Genomic DNA, 14270 nt, shown 5'->3' with positions numbered 1-14270 from the left:
TTATTATTTTTTAATAAAAATTGCAAGATAAAAATGAAGGAAAAACAAATTAGGTTTAGGGTTTGCTTGTGTCTACAAGCTTATAATATATAAGAGATAAGAGATTACATGAGTCAATAACCTATATGGACATCCACTAATAATATTCATCGAAAAAAGTTTTATAAAAAGAATAAAGTAAAATTTAAAGAGATCTTATATTTAGAAACCAAAAATAATATTTATCAATTATATACGTAGTTTTTAAAAGCATTCTAGATTGTCTACTTCTAGTCTTCTAGTACAAAGTGAGTGATGAAATAAAACATAGACATAAAAATGTCATTTTCAGCCAAACGTTTATATTGATTAAATGGAATTTTTCGACGAATTGATTTAAGCTGGTCAATGGTCAATAATGTTAGCCGGAAGGTTGCTTATTTTCGTCAAGCTTGACAGTCAAGGTCAACATTGCAAACACTAGTTCAAATGGTACAATAATTAATTGATTCACCAACAATGTAGTCACCAATAATGAATTTATTACTATTGATAAAAAAATAATGAATTTATTAAGTAGTAAGAATTTTAACTCCTTAAATAGATTACTAGTATTTTAAAATGTGAAACCGTAAATAATTTGAACTATCCAATCTTAAATAAACGGTGAGATTGCCAAAAAAAACTGCAAAAAATTTCTACTATCTAGGTCCTACAAAGTGGTGATGAGCACAACAACCAACCAACCACAAGCACTAAACTAAATCATATAAAATTAGAGTATTTTAAACATTAAATACATACAAATGACATTCATGCGCCCACCAAGCAAGAAAAATAAAGAAGAATGGTCAAACACACTATTACACCAATCTATACAACAACATTAAAATATCAACACATTATTCAACACAAACTAGAAGATAGCTAGAAACAACATATAAACAACCCTTTATATTGTACAAGAGACTATCAAAATTGTAATCATAAAAAACCCTCTTTGTGTTCTGTTATCTTTTGAGATTCAGTTGCTGTAACAACAATGGACACACTTGTTAGAAACACCACTCTAACTTTCAGCCGGAGATACAAATATGAAGTTCTTGGTTTACAAGGGAAAGAAAAGACTCTTAAGTCTATTAGCTACAGAAAAAGAAGAGCTAAACAAAGGAAAATCTTTCTCACAACTTATAAATTATCTTCTTTGAATCATTTTGTTGAGCCTAAGAAGCCTAAGATCAAAAGGGTTGCTGTTAAAGTTAAGAAAATTGTTAACTCTGTTTTGTTGTTTATGAGAACTGGTTCTTTTAGATCCTGTCGTTCTAAGTCTGCAATTTCTGCTAAATCACCTGTTCCAATTAGGAAAATCCTTTGAGATTAGGGTGATTTAGTAATTTCTTAATTTCTTCCTAGTGTTAATTATTTGTTATTGTTTGAGCAATAAGCAAAAGTTATTATACTTTATATGGTTGATCGATGATGATGAGATGTGAAGCACAACACTCCTGGGTTTAGATGTGTTACGGTGTCAAACATGCAACAATATCTTGACACCGACACTTATGATTACATTGATTTATGTCATTTTCTCAGATTATTATCAGTGTTGATCAATGTCCGTGTCTGTGTAATTTGTTTCATAGATGATGAGAGCTTGCTAGGATATATTATTGGTTATCAATTGTTCTGTAAATAAAGCTTAATCTAATATATATACTTTTACCATTCTAATATAAAGCTTGTTAGTTGTTAGTATATGTTAGTTTTGTCTCCTTTGCCAGGACTTGAACCCTGAACCATCTGCTCATTAACCCTTAGCTCAACTAGCTAATTATTAACTTCTTTGGTTCCTCAAACTTAAAAGACTGTCAAGATATCTGCAGCTAGCAATTCGGTTCTGCAGTATGTTAGAGTAATCTTCCATTTACTTACTTGATTACGAAGAAGAAAGTGGAATTTTGTTTCTATATGCTTACTTCGCCGTTGAAATATAAGAATTTTTAGTTAAATTGATGGCAGATTTGTTGTCAACCATATGCGCTCCACTTCTTTTCCAACCTTTATTTCAGACAACAAAGGTTGGAACTAAACTCCTTGACATACTACATTGCAAGCAAAGATATATTGAGCTTTACATTATGACAACGCCACAACAGTTTGCTTCTTCGAACACCATGAAATTGGTCAGTTGAAGAGATTGAACACATATCCGACAGTACTTATTTCTACTCTTCGAACGCCACAACAGTTTGCTTCTTACTTCTTCTGATAATGGCTTCCTCGTTCGCGAAGGCAACCATTGTGCTGATTTGATAGCTAAAGCTGGCTGGCTGCTGGTGCTTCTTCTGATAATGTCTTCCTCATTCATGATTCTCAGTTGTCTGGTCTCACGGATTTGCTTACCGCTGGTTCCTCCGCGACTTTTTGCTTAAGAGTGTAGTTTATGTTGTTTTCTTTTTGTTCTTTTGGTTCTCTTGCTTAGCTTTGTAACCAGAAATATAACCAAAATAGATTAAATGAAATAAACACAAGGAGTGTAGAAAATGCAATTATCTTGTTATCGATTCAAAATACCAAAATAGATTAAATATTTTTTTAAAAAAAAAATTAAAAATGAGGTACTATATAGTACATACAAAATCAGATGGAATATTACATTGCTCAATTGGTAGGAATACCGTATTATATGTAAAAACAGTTAAAATATGATCTTAAAATTTGAACTGTCCGATCAATCGGACGGTCCATATGTCTTGACTGCATACAATGTGACTGAACACAATCTAATTTCCAGTTATTCACTTTAAAAGATAAAATTCTAGTCACTAGTCAATTTGAAAAAAAATAATATTAAAGATACCCTAATATTGTATTATTGATAGTAGTATAAACAAAATCTAATCTTTTTTTAAGTGATAGTCTAAATCCAAATCTAATTATCATAAAAAATGAATACAGTTATACAGCAAAATTTGATGTGGGAAAATATGCAAAATTTACTACAGCAAGATGACAAGTGTTGTAAAGAAAACCGTTTGAAAAAGAGTGGAGGGAGAGAGTGATGCAGTTTTAACAAAGACACCACCACTACTTCCCTAGTTGGTTGTCCTGTTTTCAGTTTCATGCCTCTCAATCAACCCATGATCATCAACAATCCTATCCAAAAACTGTCACTCTCATTTTATATATTTCATAACTTCTTCACTCACTCTTCTCTCATTTCCTATTTTTTGCATTACTCTCATCATATTAACATGTTTGGCATCTCCTTTGGCTGGACAAAAGCTTCTAAATTGTAAATGTGCTACCATACAAATTTAGTTCACATTTTTTTAGTTTAGCTTCACCATTATATATATTTTTATTCTAAATTAAATATGTTTTATGAATTTCAGAAAGAAAGCAATAAAAACAGCAAGATGCAGGCTCATGCATTTGAAGAACAAGAGGCAAACAATAGCAATGCATTTGCGCAATGACTTAGCAAATTTAATACTCAATAGCCCTCAAGATATTGCTCTCAAAAGGGTATGTAAATTTATACAAAATTCCTAGTGTTTATTTATTTAGTTTTTTGGTAGATCATTTCCTAGTGTTTAATTCCATGCTTATTGTGAAAAATATGTATTATGTGCATGTACATTTTAAGTTTTTAGTATAAAAATCATCACAAAGAAAATTTAGTAATTTTTTTTTCTTTAAATTAACAACAACAAAAAATTTAATTTTTTTTTAAAATTTAATTTAACTTAATTTGAAAGTGAACTTAAATAGTAGTATATGCACATTTTGATTTTCTGGAAATTTCAGGTTGAGCAGCTTATTCAAGATGAAAGACTAATTGCTGCATATGAATTGTTAGATCACTTCTTTGAATTTATCCTTAAGCAACTCTCATATATAAGAAAGCACAAGTATGTATTATTTCTTATCTACCTTCATAAATTAAAATGTGATTGTCACACCTACCCTTTCTCATGATAAAAATAATAATTTTATGTTAGGGACTGTCCAACTGATATAAATGAAGCAATATCTAGTGTTATATTTGCTTCATCAAGATGTAGAAATTTTCCTGAACTCTTCCCCATCAGAAAGCTCTTCGCGCAACGTTATGGTAACGATTTTGTAACTGCTGCTGTTGAGCTTTTACCTGGAAATCTTGTTAACACAAAGGTAACTTTTTTTTCATTCTTTTAAACAATACTCCCTCTGGTTCATTTTATGTATCTGGTCTATAATATAAACCAGATACATCAGTTATTAAAGTCAAATGTTTCCGGAGATAGTACTACAATTTCATGTTATTAATGCATGTATGTATATTCATAAGTTTTTAAATCATGACAGTTACAAGAGTGCTTCTCAGTGAAGTTTGTATCTGATGACTTGAAGTATAGAGTGGTTGAAGAAATATCTAAAATGCATTCTCCTTCAAAAATTGATCAAGGATTGGTGGATTATGTTGACGACATTGATGAATGTGAGTATTTTTCATCAAAAGATAGTTGCAGCCAAGACCAAAGACTAGTATTATTCAATTCTAGTGAAAGTGAAATGAGTCGAGATGAATCGAGCACTGAATCAAGCATAAGGTCATCATCCTATGCTTTGCAAAAACGTGCGTCGAAAAAAAGATTAAGAAGAAGAACATCACCTTTACTTGAAAGAAAAGGTATAGTGGAAATTGGATACACTTTACATTATCAAACACCAAGTCCACAATCAAATTATCCCAAAAAGAGATTAAAGCAAAATTCAAACTCAGATTCATGTCAAAGCCAATTAGAAGATAGTGAAAGAGATAGTTTGGATTTTAACATGACTGAATGTAGCTGCAATTTGGATAGTCCTTGTTATTGTTTTGTTTACAATGAGATAGAAATGTTTGAGTATCAAGGAACCTCTTCTTCTACCAATGTTTTAAGTCCAAAGACTTGTGATTGCTTAACAACTACTCCATTCTTAAGAGCCTTGTCTACTATGCCTTCAAAATGGTTGGAAAATTACACAGACAATTTGTTAAGGACATTTTCATCTCCTTCTCAAAGGCCAAAACATGTTCATCCTAAATTACCAGAGTATGATGAATTTGTTGCTACATTTATGGCTCTTAAGAGAGAGCATGCTTAGAGTTAGAGTTAGAGGACAGTGATTTTGTTGTAGGGTAACAAAAACTATAAAGTAGAGTAGGTTTTAACACATTCATGTTAAAATAGTTTCTTTCTACCATTGATCCTTTCATATGAGATTTATAATGATTAATCATTTTTGCAGCCTTATCGAGTTTCTGTTAGCTTTTAGTTTTTTAGTCATGTAATAAGTTTAGGCTTATGGTCACATCATATTGGACAAGTCAACAAGAGTGGTCTAAAACAAGAAGCAATGTATGAACAGTTATAAGAAAGGAAAACACCTTTTTAACTATAGACCATAGCATAATTGCAATTTATGCTCTTGCTTATATCTATAATTTGTAAGGAGAAAAAGGCGGTAAAAGAGAAAATAAAATAAAATATGAGCATTGATCATGTACCAAGCAATTATTTGGATTCTCCTATGGAAATTTTAATTCTTTCTATCAGTTCTCTTTATTGAAGATAATCTTATTTGAGATATTATCGGATATTAAATATGGACATATTTTACATTGACCAAACCATGATTTCCGACAAAGAAAAAGTTAAAATATGTTCTTCAAAATGTGTTATATATTTTTATTAATAGAAGTGAGGATTACTGTTACCTTTTAAACTCATTTCAGGTCATCTCACATCCGATGTGAGACTCTTTTAACACAGTATTTCACGTCCAACACTATTTGGGTTTGATGCGTAAATATAAACGGTGGATGATATAGAAAACCTGATAGTAGCTGGTCCAACGTATCTTAAAGGAGACTCTGGTAGTCTCTTAAAATTATGAGTTTGAACCCGACTCAACTCTACAAACCGGCTCTGATACTATATTAGTATTGTCTATTTTATTCAGTATTCATGGGACTCTCTTAACATATTCAATTATGGGACAGGACAGGATCATGGTCCGATCAATTAGTGGAAGGAACAGTCAGTTGCAAGGTATTGGAGAACACCAGCATAATATCTTGGCTTTACCAAGTCATCATCCTCTGTTTCCGCACCATTGTTCTCACAAACAAACAATTATGTTACTGTATACTTTCCCTCTTCACAAATGCATCTACTTATTTTCCAACAGTTGGAAAGGTTAGTAGTTACTTCTAAGGGGAAATAAAATATAAGGAAGGACAGAATTACGACAACAAATATGACAGGGAACAGTGTGAAAATAATGTAACCATAATAGAGTAGTCAGCACATGTAGCATTTCATGCTAAAGAAGCAATGACGTGGGACCCAAGTTTTCTAACCAGTGACAAGATTTGTTTCATATTTTGTCTAATTCTTTCTGTAGTGATGCTTTCATTAATTAACACAAAAAAAGTTTCATTCTATTTCTATGATTTCTTATATAAACTCTTTTACTCTCATTCCTTCCCTGCATTGCATTTAACACTTACCAGACGTGTTTGTGTCAGTGTTATGTTCCGTGTCTGTGTTTATGCTTGATAAACTTGGTTTCAACCTCGTTGTGGTTTGCTTCATTTTTAATTAGCAATGAAGAGTGAAAAATCGACCGAAGATAAAAAGAGTGTTGATGAGATTACCAAGGTGATTAATGAAATTAAAAGTAAACAATGTGAGATGGAAAAGGGAAAGGAAAAAATGTTTGTTGAAGATGTTTCCATGCAACATAGTCCTCTCAAGAAGATTTGTATCTCTCAACACCAAAACACAAATCAATCATCCTCTCATCAAATTCCTTCATCTAAAATTGTTTTCCCTTTTGCTTTTGAAGGTTCTCAATATCCAATATCATTCCCACACAAATCAAGAACAACAAATTTTTTGCCTCCTTTTTCTCCACCTCTTCACCCAACATCACCCTTATCAGCTCCTAATTCTGTTTTACCTCGCCAACGACAACAGATTCAGAATAAGCAGCTTCTTAGGCCTCAAGCGCGGCCTTTGAATGCTGGAAAACTGTATAGAGGAGTGAGGCAACGCCATTGGGGAAAATGGGTGGCTGAGATTCGTCTCCCTCGAAATAGAACTCGTCTCTGGCTTGGAACATTTGACAATGCTGAAAATGCTGCCATGGCATATGATCGCGAGGCTTTTAAGCTAAGAGGAGAAAATGCTAAGCTAAACTTCCCTGAACTCTTCCTTAACAAAGATAAACCACCAACATCATCATCATCATCATCCACAATAGCTCAAACTCCGTCTGCTCCTTCGCTACATGAAAGTTCGAGTTCAACATCAACAAAATTCCAGAACCCAAATCAACCAGAATCGATTCATGACAAGTATAGCTTGCAAGCTATCAATGATTCTAAAACCGGGGAAAATAATTCACAGCTGGTTTTGGGAGAAATGGCTGGTTGGTTGGAGGCAATTCCAGCAGGTTGGGGTCCAGGTAGTCCTATATGGGACGATTTGGACCCCAACAGTAATCTTCTTTTGCAGTCACAGTTTCCTTTTTTGAATCCAAATCAGCAAGAATTTCATGTTATAAGTGATGCTGCTCGGAGACAACACGAAGATAACACAGGACCAGGCTCTACCTCTTGAGTCTGGTCCCTGATGGTTATTTTCTTGTGTTTATATAACGAAAGTTATGTCAGAAATATTTTTATACAGAGAAAACTATCCTTCAGAAAGGTCAAAATTGAAATTCTAGATGCATACTTCCGAACAATTTATGCAGTGCGGATGCAGCCTTCGGTTTCTGTTTGTTTCCGACTTCTATTTAGATGACTACAAGTGTAGAAGGAAACGTTTTAGTAATTTCCTTCTCATATAGAAGATCAAAATTCTGCAACTGTTGTTTATGCATGCTTTGCTTTCTATTATATTGATCTTCTTTCAAAAACAGCTTTCTATTATTCAGTGATAAAGTAGAAGCCACAATGAACATGTAATGCTATAGTCTGCTCTCTGGAGTTGCCATCAAGATCAAACTAAAAATGGTTTATTTTAGGTTTCTTTAAAAAATCGTGTAGAGAAAAAGAAAAAGAAAAAAAAAACCTTTTCTTTTGTTATGTCAAGTAGTATGAATAAGTGAAAGAATCTCGAATTCAAACTTCAATCTCCGCATATTGTAATATTCATACCAACTGAGTGCCCTTGTATAACAAAGTTTCTACAGTTAAAGGGCCATCATATAACATTAGAAAATTAGAAAATTTGTGTTAACCAAATATATCCTCTACCTAAAATTGCAGAGACTACTGATTCTCAAATTTTATAGGACCCAAATAAAAGTGGAGGATCGATTCTAGGACTTTATAATTTAAACTACAAGAAATTCGCATCATCTCATATAAACACTCTTTGGTGAATTTAAGCTCCTTTATTACATACTATAACAATGGTTTCTCAACATTTGTTAAGATGCCAATGATTTCTCTAACAAGGTTGGGAAACCAAAATAGTGAAAACAAATAGAATACTCTACCAATGATTCCTCGTTAATATTTTTACTATTTTTATTTTTATCTCTTATATATTTTTTTTAAACAGTCAAAATTAGTATTATTAGTTTTTGCTTTTATAAAAAAAAAAAAAAAACCACTCTCAGCCACCAAATCATCCTTACAACTTCCTTTTTATCTCATATTAATTAATAATGCTAAAACTCTTTACCGTAACAAAATTATTTAAAGTATTTCACATATTTTTGGAAAATTATTAATTTCAAATATTTAAAGGTAGAATAACTTTTGTTGACTTTTATTATAACAAAAAAATGTTGACTGTTCTTTAAATAAAACTTTTGTTGACTAAATCTCTTTGATTATCTTATTTTATTTTTTTACATAAAAAAATTCAAACCTTTTTATTAAACGATAAAGTGCAATACAAGGAAATAACAACTCAAAAATATAACGACAATTACCAAAAAAATAGCCACTTTAACAAACGCGTTTGAGTAACTATGTTCACTTGTCGGTTGTCGCTTTATGAATTTAACCACAAAGTTCAAATTTAAAGACAATACATTTTTAATCTTGAAAATTAATGAACAAAGTTTTGAAACATCAACATGTAAGTTGTGAATTGCATTTACTACATTTTTTGAGTCGATTTCAAATATGACATTATAATTAGTGAAGCCTCTTTGTTCTAACTCTTTCATAGCTTCAAGCATGACAAACAATTGATTCACCTTCAATTATAGAACACTTTCCTTGAACCCAAGAAATTTCAGGCATCACGAACTGCCCCATGTGATCTCTAACACACCAACCCACGCTTGTTTTGCCTAAACCATTGTGGAATCCCACAACAACGTTGCATTTGTACCATTCAAAATTCAGCTTCTGCCAATGTGTATAATGTTGTTGTTCGGCTTGCACAATGTTGTTTCAGAAGCTTTGCATTGTGCTCACCATTCGTTCCGTAAGTACAACGCTTTATCCCTTGAGTTATGTCTGGATCCCTTCATATTATTCCAAACATTGTTATTTCTACTATTCCACAATACCCACATCAACATTTTAAATTGTGCGGCCACCTCTCTAATGACAAATATTCATAATAACATCATTTGATGTGCTATAACGTTGAAATCCTGAAGCTATAACGCTCTTAATCCCAGCTATTTGTCGCGCTAAAATATGGTCATTTCAGTTAATTAAAAAATGTCAATCATTCTCATTACGATGCTCACAAAAAGGACATACCAAAGGGCAAGGGACACACCTTTCATTTAATCGGACTGGTTTGATAGACACACCCTTTACATATTCGTCAAAGCAAGTGTTTAACCTTTAGAGGAGTATTTAGTCCCGAAAAAAAAAACCTTTATAGGAGTATGCACCTTCCAAAGCCAATTCCAATCATATTGCATCATATTATAGGTCAAATTTATTGGTTTTTCAATATATAGACATAATTTTTACTTATAATAGTAACTATCTGACATTACATTTGAGTCAAACAACACAACAATTAATAATAAATTTAATAAAAATGCATTAAAAAGTTACTACTAAGCTTAGTACTTTGTTCCCGGAAAGCGCCATTTAAGCTAAATTAAAGTTTGGAATCAAATCATTTAAAACCTTGTTGTCAGCATAATCCATTCTCCAAAGACAAATCAAATATCAAAAATTTAAAATAAAAATAAATAAAAAATAAAAAATTGTCAAGTTGGGTTGCTTCTTTCTACCATTGCTTGCGTGACAAAAAGGGGTTGGCCCTTCTATTGTTGCTTAGTCACATTTTTTTGATTTCAACATTTTCATTCTCTCAGTTTCAGATCTAAAACCTCAATCCAACATTCCATGTTTTTCAGGTTTTGTTAATCTCAGATATTACTATGTCATAGTATAGTCCAACCAAAAAAAAAAAAAAACAACCTCGTTCAGACACAAAGGTTGCAACTTCTTCCTACAACTTTGTTGTCTGAACAAAACAAAAACGATAAAAAAACAAGTCTTTCACCAAATTAAAGAGATGATGTTCCAAGAAAACGGTAATGGTGAAATGGGTTTATCTGGAATTCCATTGGGAACAAAGAACAAGTACAAGAGGATGAGTTCTCAGCTTCCTGATGATAATGATGATGTTTTACACCAACAACAATTGGAAGATAAGAGGAACAGTACTAGGAAATATGTTATTGCTTGTGCAATCTTTGCTTCTCTCAACAATGTTCTTCTTGGCTATGGTATGTTTTCTTTGAAAAGTCTTTGACTTTGTTAATTTTTTTGCGTTGACTATGATCCTATTTAGATTGTTCTTGATGATAGTTTTTTATAAACAATTTAGATCTACCAATATGGTGGTTTTATTGTGGAGATGATTTTGAATTTGATTTTGAAATCTGAATCTGGGGCTTGTACTATTCTATGAAGCACGAATACTCCTTGAATTAGGCATGTTGACCCCTACACCGACACTTATAATTACCTTGAATTATGTTATTTTCTCAAATTATGATCAGTGTTAGTGTGTGTCGTGCCTGGTGTCCATGTTTGTGTTCGTGCTTCATAGGTACTATTAGAGAAGTTGATTTAGTTTGTTAATTTTTGCAGATGTGGGTGTGATGAGTGGTGCAGTTATATTTATCAAAGAAGATCTAAAGATAACTGAGGTACAAGTAGAGTTTTTGATTGGTATTCTGAGTATTGTTTCTCTATTGGGTAGTTTAGGTGGTGGAAGAACATCAGATATTATTGGTAGAAAATGGACAATGGCATTGGCTGCAGTTATATTCCAAATGGGTGGAATTACAATGACTTTTGCTCCGTCATATCGAGTATTGATGATTGGAAGATTGTTAGCTGGGATTGGAATAGGGTTTGGAGTTATGATTTCACCTATATATATTGCTGAGATATCACCAAATCTCACTAGAGGTTCTCTTACTGCTTTTCCAGAGATTTTCATAAATGTAGGAATTATGCTTGGTTATGTATCCAATTACGCGTTTTCCGGTCTTTCGGTACACATAAGTTGGAGAGTAATGCTTGCTGTGGGGATTTTACCCTCAGTGTTCATTGGCTTTGCTCTTTTCATTATTCCTGAGTCACCACGGTGGTTGGTAATGCAGAACCGAATTGATGAAGCGAGATCGGTGCTTTTGAAAACAAACGAAGACGAGAAAGAAGTGGAAGAGAGGCTAGCAGAAATACAACAGGCTGCTAGTTTTTCTAATTCTGATAAATACGAAAACAAACCCGTTTGGCGTGAATTGTTGTTTCCTCCTCCTGCACTTCGTTGGATGCTGATTACTGGTCTTGGAATTCAGTGTTTTCAACAGATCTCAGGAATTGATGCCACTGTGTATTACAGTCCAGAAATTTTCGAAGCAGCTGGGATTGAAGATAAATCAAAAGTTCTAGCTGCTACTGTTGCCGTAGGTATAGCAAAGACAGTTTTTATTTTGATCGCCATTGTTCTTATTGATAAAGTAGGAAGAAAACCCCTTCTCATTACAAGCACAATTGGGATGACAGTTTGTTTGTTCTGTATGGGGGCTACTCTTTTATTTTTCGATAAAGGGCCATTTGCGATTGCATTGGCGGTTCTTTTTGTTTGTGGAAATGTGGCATTCTTTTCAGTTGGACTCGGCCCTGTGTGCTGGGTTTTGACATCAGAAATCTTCCCTTTACGAGTGCGTGCTCAAGCATCTGCACTTGGAGCTGTGGCCAATAGGGTTTGTAGCGGCCTTGTAGCCATGTCTTTCCTGTCTGTATCCAAGGCAATTTCTTTCGCCGGAACGTTCTTTCTGTTTTCTGCTATTTCTGCTCTTGCCATTGTCTTTGTTTTCACAATAGTACCTGAAACCAAAGGAAAGTCATTGGAACAAATTGAGATGATGTTTCAGAATGAACACGGGACTCAAGAAAAAGAAACGGAGCTAAGTGATGTTGAACAACTAGTGCAGAACAAAACCGAATTAACAAATTAGTTAATCATTCCACACATTTACATGACTCTGATGGATCTGTCTTTCCAAAGCTACGCATATTTCATCTGTTATGTCCACGGCTTTAAGAATCCCACATGTGTGACTCCGCGAGAAGAGAATTCTATATCTGATATAGGACATGAGAAAAACTGAGACAAATTGCATTCTTATTGTATACTCAAACTTTTACTACTTGTACAATTTTTCTGTTTCTTTTAGTTGCATTTAAGTCAATAATAGGATTGTATATGCATGGAGAAATTTTTGGTGGAGATGATCCTGTCTCCACAGTCTTTTGAGATATTCAGAAACAGTTTATAGTACTATATCATTAGCCCATTTTACAATGTACTCCATGATGGATGTAATTCATATGAAAATTCTTTAATAGATTAAATTCTTTTAAATATTAGTATCTTGATTGTTGTCTTTTTTAGACTTTGAACTCTAGAAGCATACATTGCTCTCGTTAATTTTAGCGTCTGTTGGGAGATGTCAATTCTTTAAATAGACTTTAGTACCTCAAATTTCAAGAGATTAGTCTCTGACTCCCCGACGAACTTAACAGAATTTTTTGTAGATGTTAACACTATTATATATATTATCAGTATATGTATACTTGTGGATCTACTTATAGCAAGAGTTTGTTGCATGAAAATAATAGTTAATGGTTACTACACTTTTTCAGTCAAAAAGAAGGTTGTTATACTGTCATAGAATTGATTTTATCTTAATACTACTCTGTCCCAAAATATAAGGGAAAATTGGTCAAAGAAAGTTGATGTATTTGGTTAAAAATTTGGACTAGATACATCAACTTTGGTTGACCAATTTTCCCTTATATTTTGGGATGGAGGGAGTATATTTTTATCTTTTTAGTTAGTTTATAATATTTTTCTACTTATATACAGAATCCCATTAAAATGTGAAAGGGAAAAGAATGGAATAAAAGAGTGGCCATTTATTTATTACAACCCCATGAAGATTGGATATTAGGTAGACGACCGACACTAAAATAATCTCCCCAGTCCCCACCACAAGAATCATGATTGTTGTACCTATCACGCCCTTTTGTTCAGTAACTCAGTTTAACAACTAGCAAAGAAAAGTGAAATAATTTTTTTTTTTGTGGATAGGCGAAATGACAAGCCATTGAAAACTCACACACACACAAAGTAGAGGATCAGGGTTCGAACTCCGGTCATGACATCTGACACTGCAATTTCGGCATTTCTGCCGGTCGAGCTAGGATTTGTGGACAAGTGTAAAACAATTTTATTATACCAAAAGAAAAAGGCATGACTCGTGATAATACTCAAGAATTTTTTTTTAGAAAACTGTAATCATTTGTATAGTTATTAATCTACCTTGTTATAGCAACCACTAAGACTACTCAATCTTAGATTTCTTGCTCCCAATCTTAGATTAATTTCTTGTCCCTACACAGAGGGCTTCAACCAGATGAATCTTCACCGGGATTTTCTTGCCCCAAACTACGTCTAAAATTAGAAGACTTGCTTACCTTAAACTAGGAGATTTCTTTCATGTTTTCTCTTCCGACCCCGTGTTTATTTTACACTCCCTGAATTTCCAATTTTGCACTTGCAAAAAACTTTGGTTTGTAGAAACTAAAGTTTTTTTTGCCTTGAAAATAAATTTCAGTTTTTAAAAACCGAAATTTACTCTGAATTTGTACTAGAAAAAATTCAGTTTCTGCGAACCAAATTTTTCTGCAAGAACAAAATTGGAATATTGGAGGTTTAAAAGAATCACGAGATAGGAAGAGA

The 14270-nt window shown here is 32.9% G+C and overlaps 3 protein-coding genes across 5 annotated transcripts; all 3 read left to right on the top strand.

Moving 5' to 3' along the window:
* Positions 1-788: 788 nt before the first annotated feature.
* On the top strand, positions 789-5506 carry LOC123924746. The gene is made up of 4 exons (XM_045977711.1): positions 789-3507; positions 3790-3893; positions 3984-4155; positions 4330-5506. The coding sequence occupies exons 1-4, from the start codon at positions 3364-3366 to the stop codon at positions 5110-5112; spliced, it is 1203 nt and encodes a 400-aa protein (XP_045833667.1). The 5' UTR covers positions 789-3363; the 3' UTR covers positions 5113-5506.
* Positions 5507-6508: 1002 nt separating this feature from the next.
* Positions 6509-8203, top strand: LOC123923279 (ethylene-responsive transcription factor ERF054-like). 2 transcript variants are annotated; one of them, XM_045975969.1, is made up of 2 exons: positions 6509-7467; positions 7514-8203. In XM_045975969.1, exons 1-2 carry the CDS (start codon positions 6618-6620, stop codon positions 7546-7548), a joined length of 885 nt encoding a protein of 294 aa, XP_045831925.1. In that variant the 5' UTR covers positions 6509-6617; the 3' UTR covers positions 7549-8203. The 2 variants fall into 2 exon arrangements, with proteins under 2 accessions (XP_045831925.1, XP_045831924.1); XM_045975968.1 differs by having other exon boundaries at positions 6509-8203.
* Positions 8204-10160: 1957 nt separating this feature from the next.
* LOC123921713 (probable polyol transporter 4) lies at positions 10161-12895 on the top strand. 2 transcript variants are annotated; one of them, XR_006814172.1, is made up of 3 exons: positions 10185-10737; positions 11105-12575; positions 12622-12895. XR_006814172.1 is itself a non-coding variant. In XM_045974365.1 (2 exons), exons 1-2 carry the CDS (start codon positions 10524-10526, stop codon positions 12481-12483), a joined length of 1593 nt encoding a protein of 530 aa, XP_045830321.1. In that variant the 5' UTR covers positions 10161-10523; the 3' UTR covers positions 12484-12895. The 2 variants fall into 2 exon arrangements, 1 of the variants encoding a protein (XP_045830321.1); XM_045974365.1 differs by having other exon boundaries at positions 10161-10737; positions 11105-12895.
* The last annotated feature ends 1375 nt before the right edge of the window (positions 12896-14270 follow it).

This window comes from Trifolium pratense, linkage group LG4 (genome assembly GCF_020283565.1).
Source record: "Trifolium pratense cultivar HEN17-A07 linkage group LG4, ARS_RC_1.1, whole genome shotgun sequence".
NCBI classification, from domain to species: domain Eukaryota; kingdom Viridiplantae; phylum Streptophyta; class Magnoliopsida; order Fabales; family Fabaceae; genus Trifolium; species Trifolium pratense.
Note: the sequence above shows the minus strand (reverse complement) of the source record. Positions and strands in the feature narration are given on the sequence as shown.

What these genes read in the sequence shown, in the direction of transcription:
- LOC123921713 (XM_045974365.1), top strand. Translation starts at nt 10,524, where the DNA reads ATGATGTTCCAAGAAAACGGTAATGGTGAAATGGGTTTATCTGGAATT. An exon ending in CAATGTTCTTCTTGGCTATG is followed by an intron (nt 10,738 to 11,104) that starts GTATGTTTTCTT and finishes TAATTTTTGCAG; the next exon opens with ATGTGGGTGTGATGAGTGGT.
- LOC123923279 (XM_045975968.1), top strand. Translation starts at nt 6,618, where the DNA reads ATGAAGAGTGAAAAATCGACCGAAGATAAAAAGAGTGTTGATGAGATT.
- LOC123924746 (XM_045977711.1), top strand. Translation starts at nt 3,364, where the DNA reads ATGAATTTCAGAAAGAAAGCAATAAAAACAGCAAGATGCAGGCTCATG. An exon ending in AAGATATTGCTCTCAAAAGG is followed by an intron (nt 3,508 to 3,789) that starts GTATGTAAATTT and finishes TGGAAATTTCAG; the next exon opens with GTTGAGCAGCTTATTCAAGA. An exon ending in GAAATCTTGTTAACACAAAG is followed by an intron (nt 4,156 to 4,329) that starts GTAACTTTTTTT and finishes AAATCATGACAG; the next exon opens with TTACAAGAGTGCTTCTCAGT.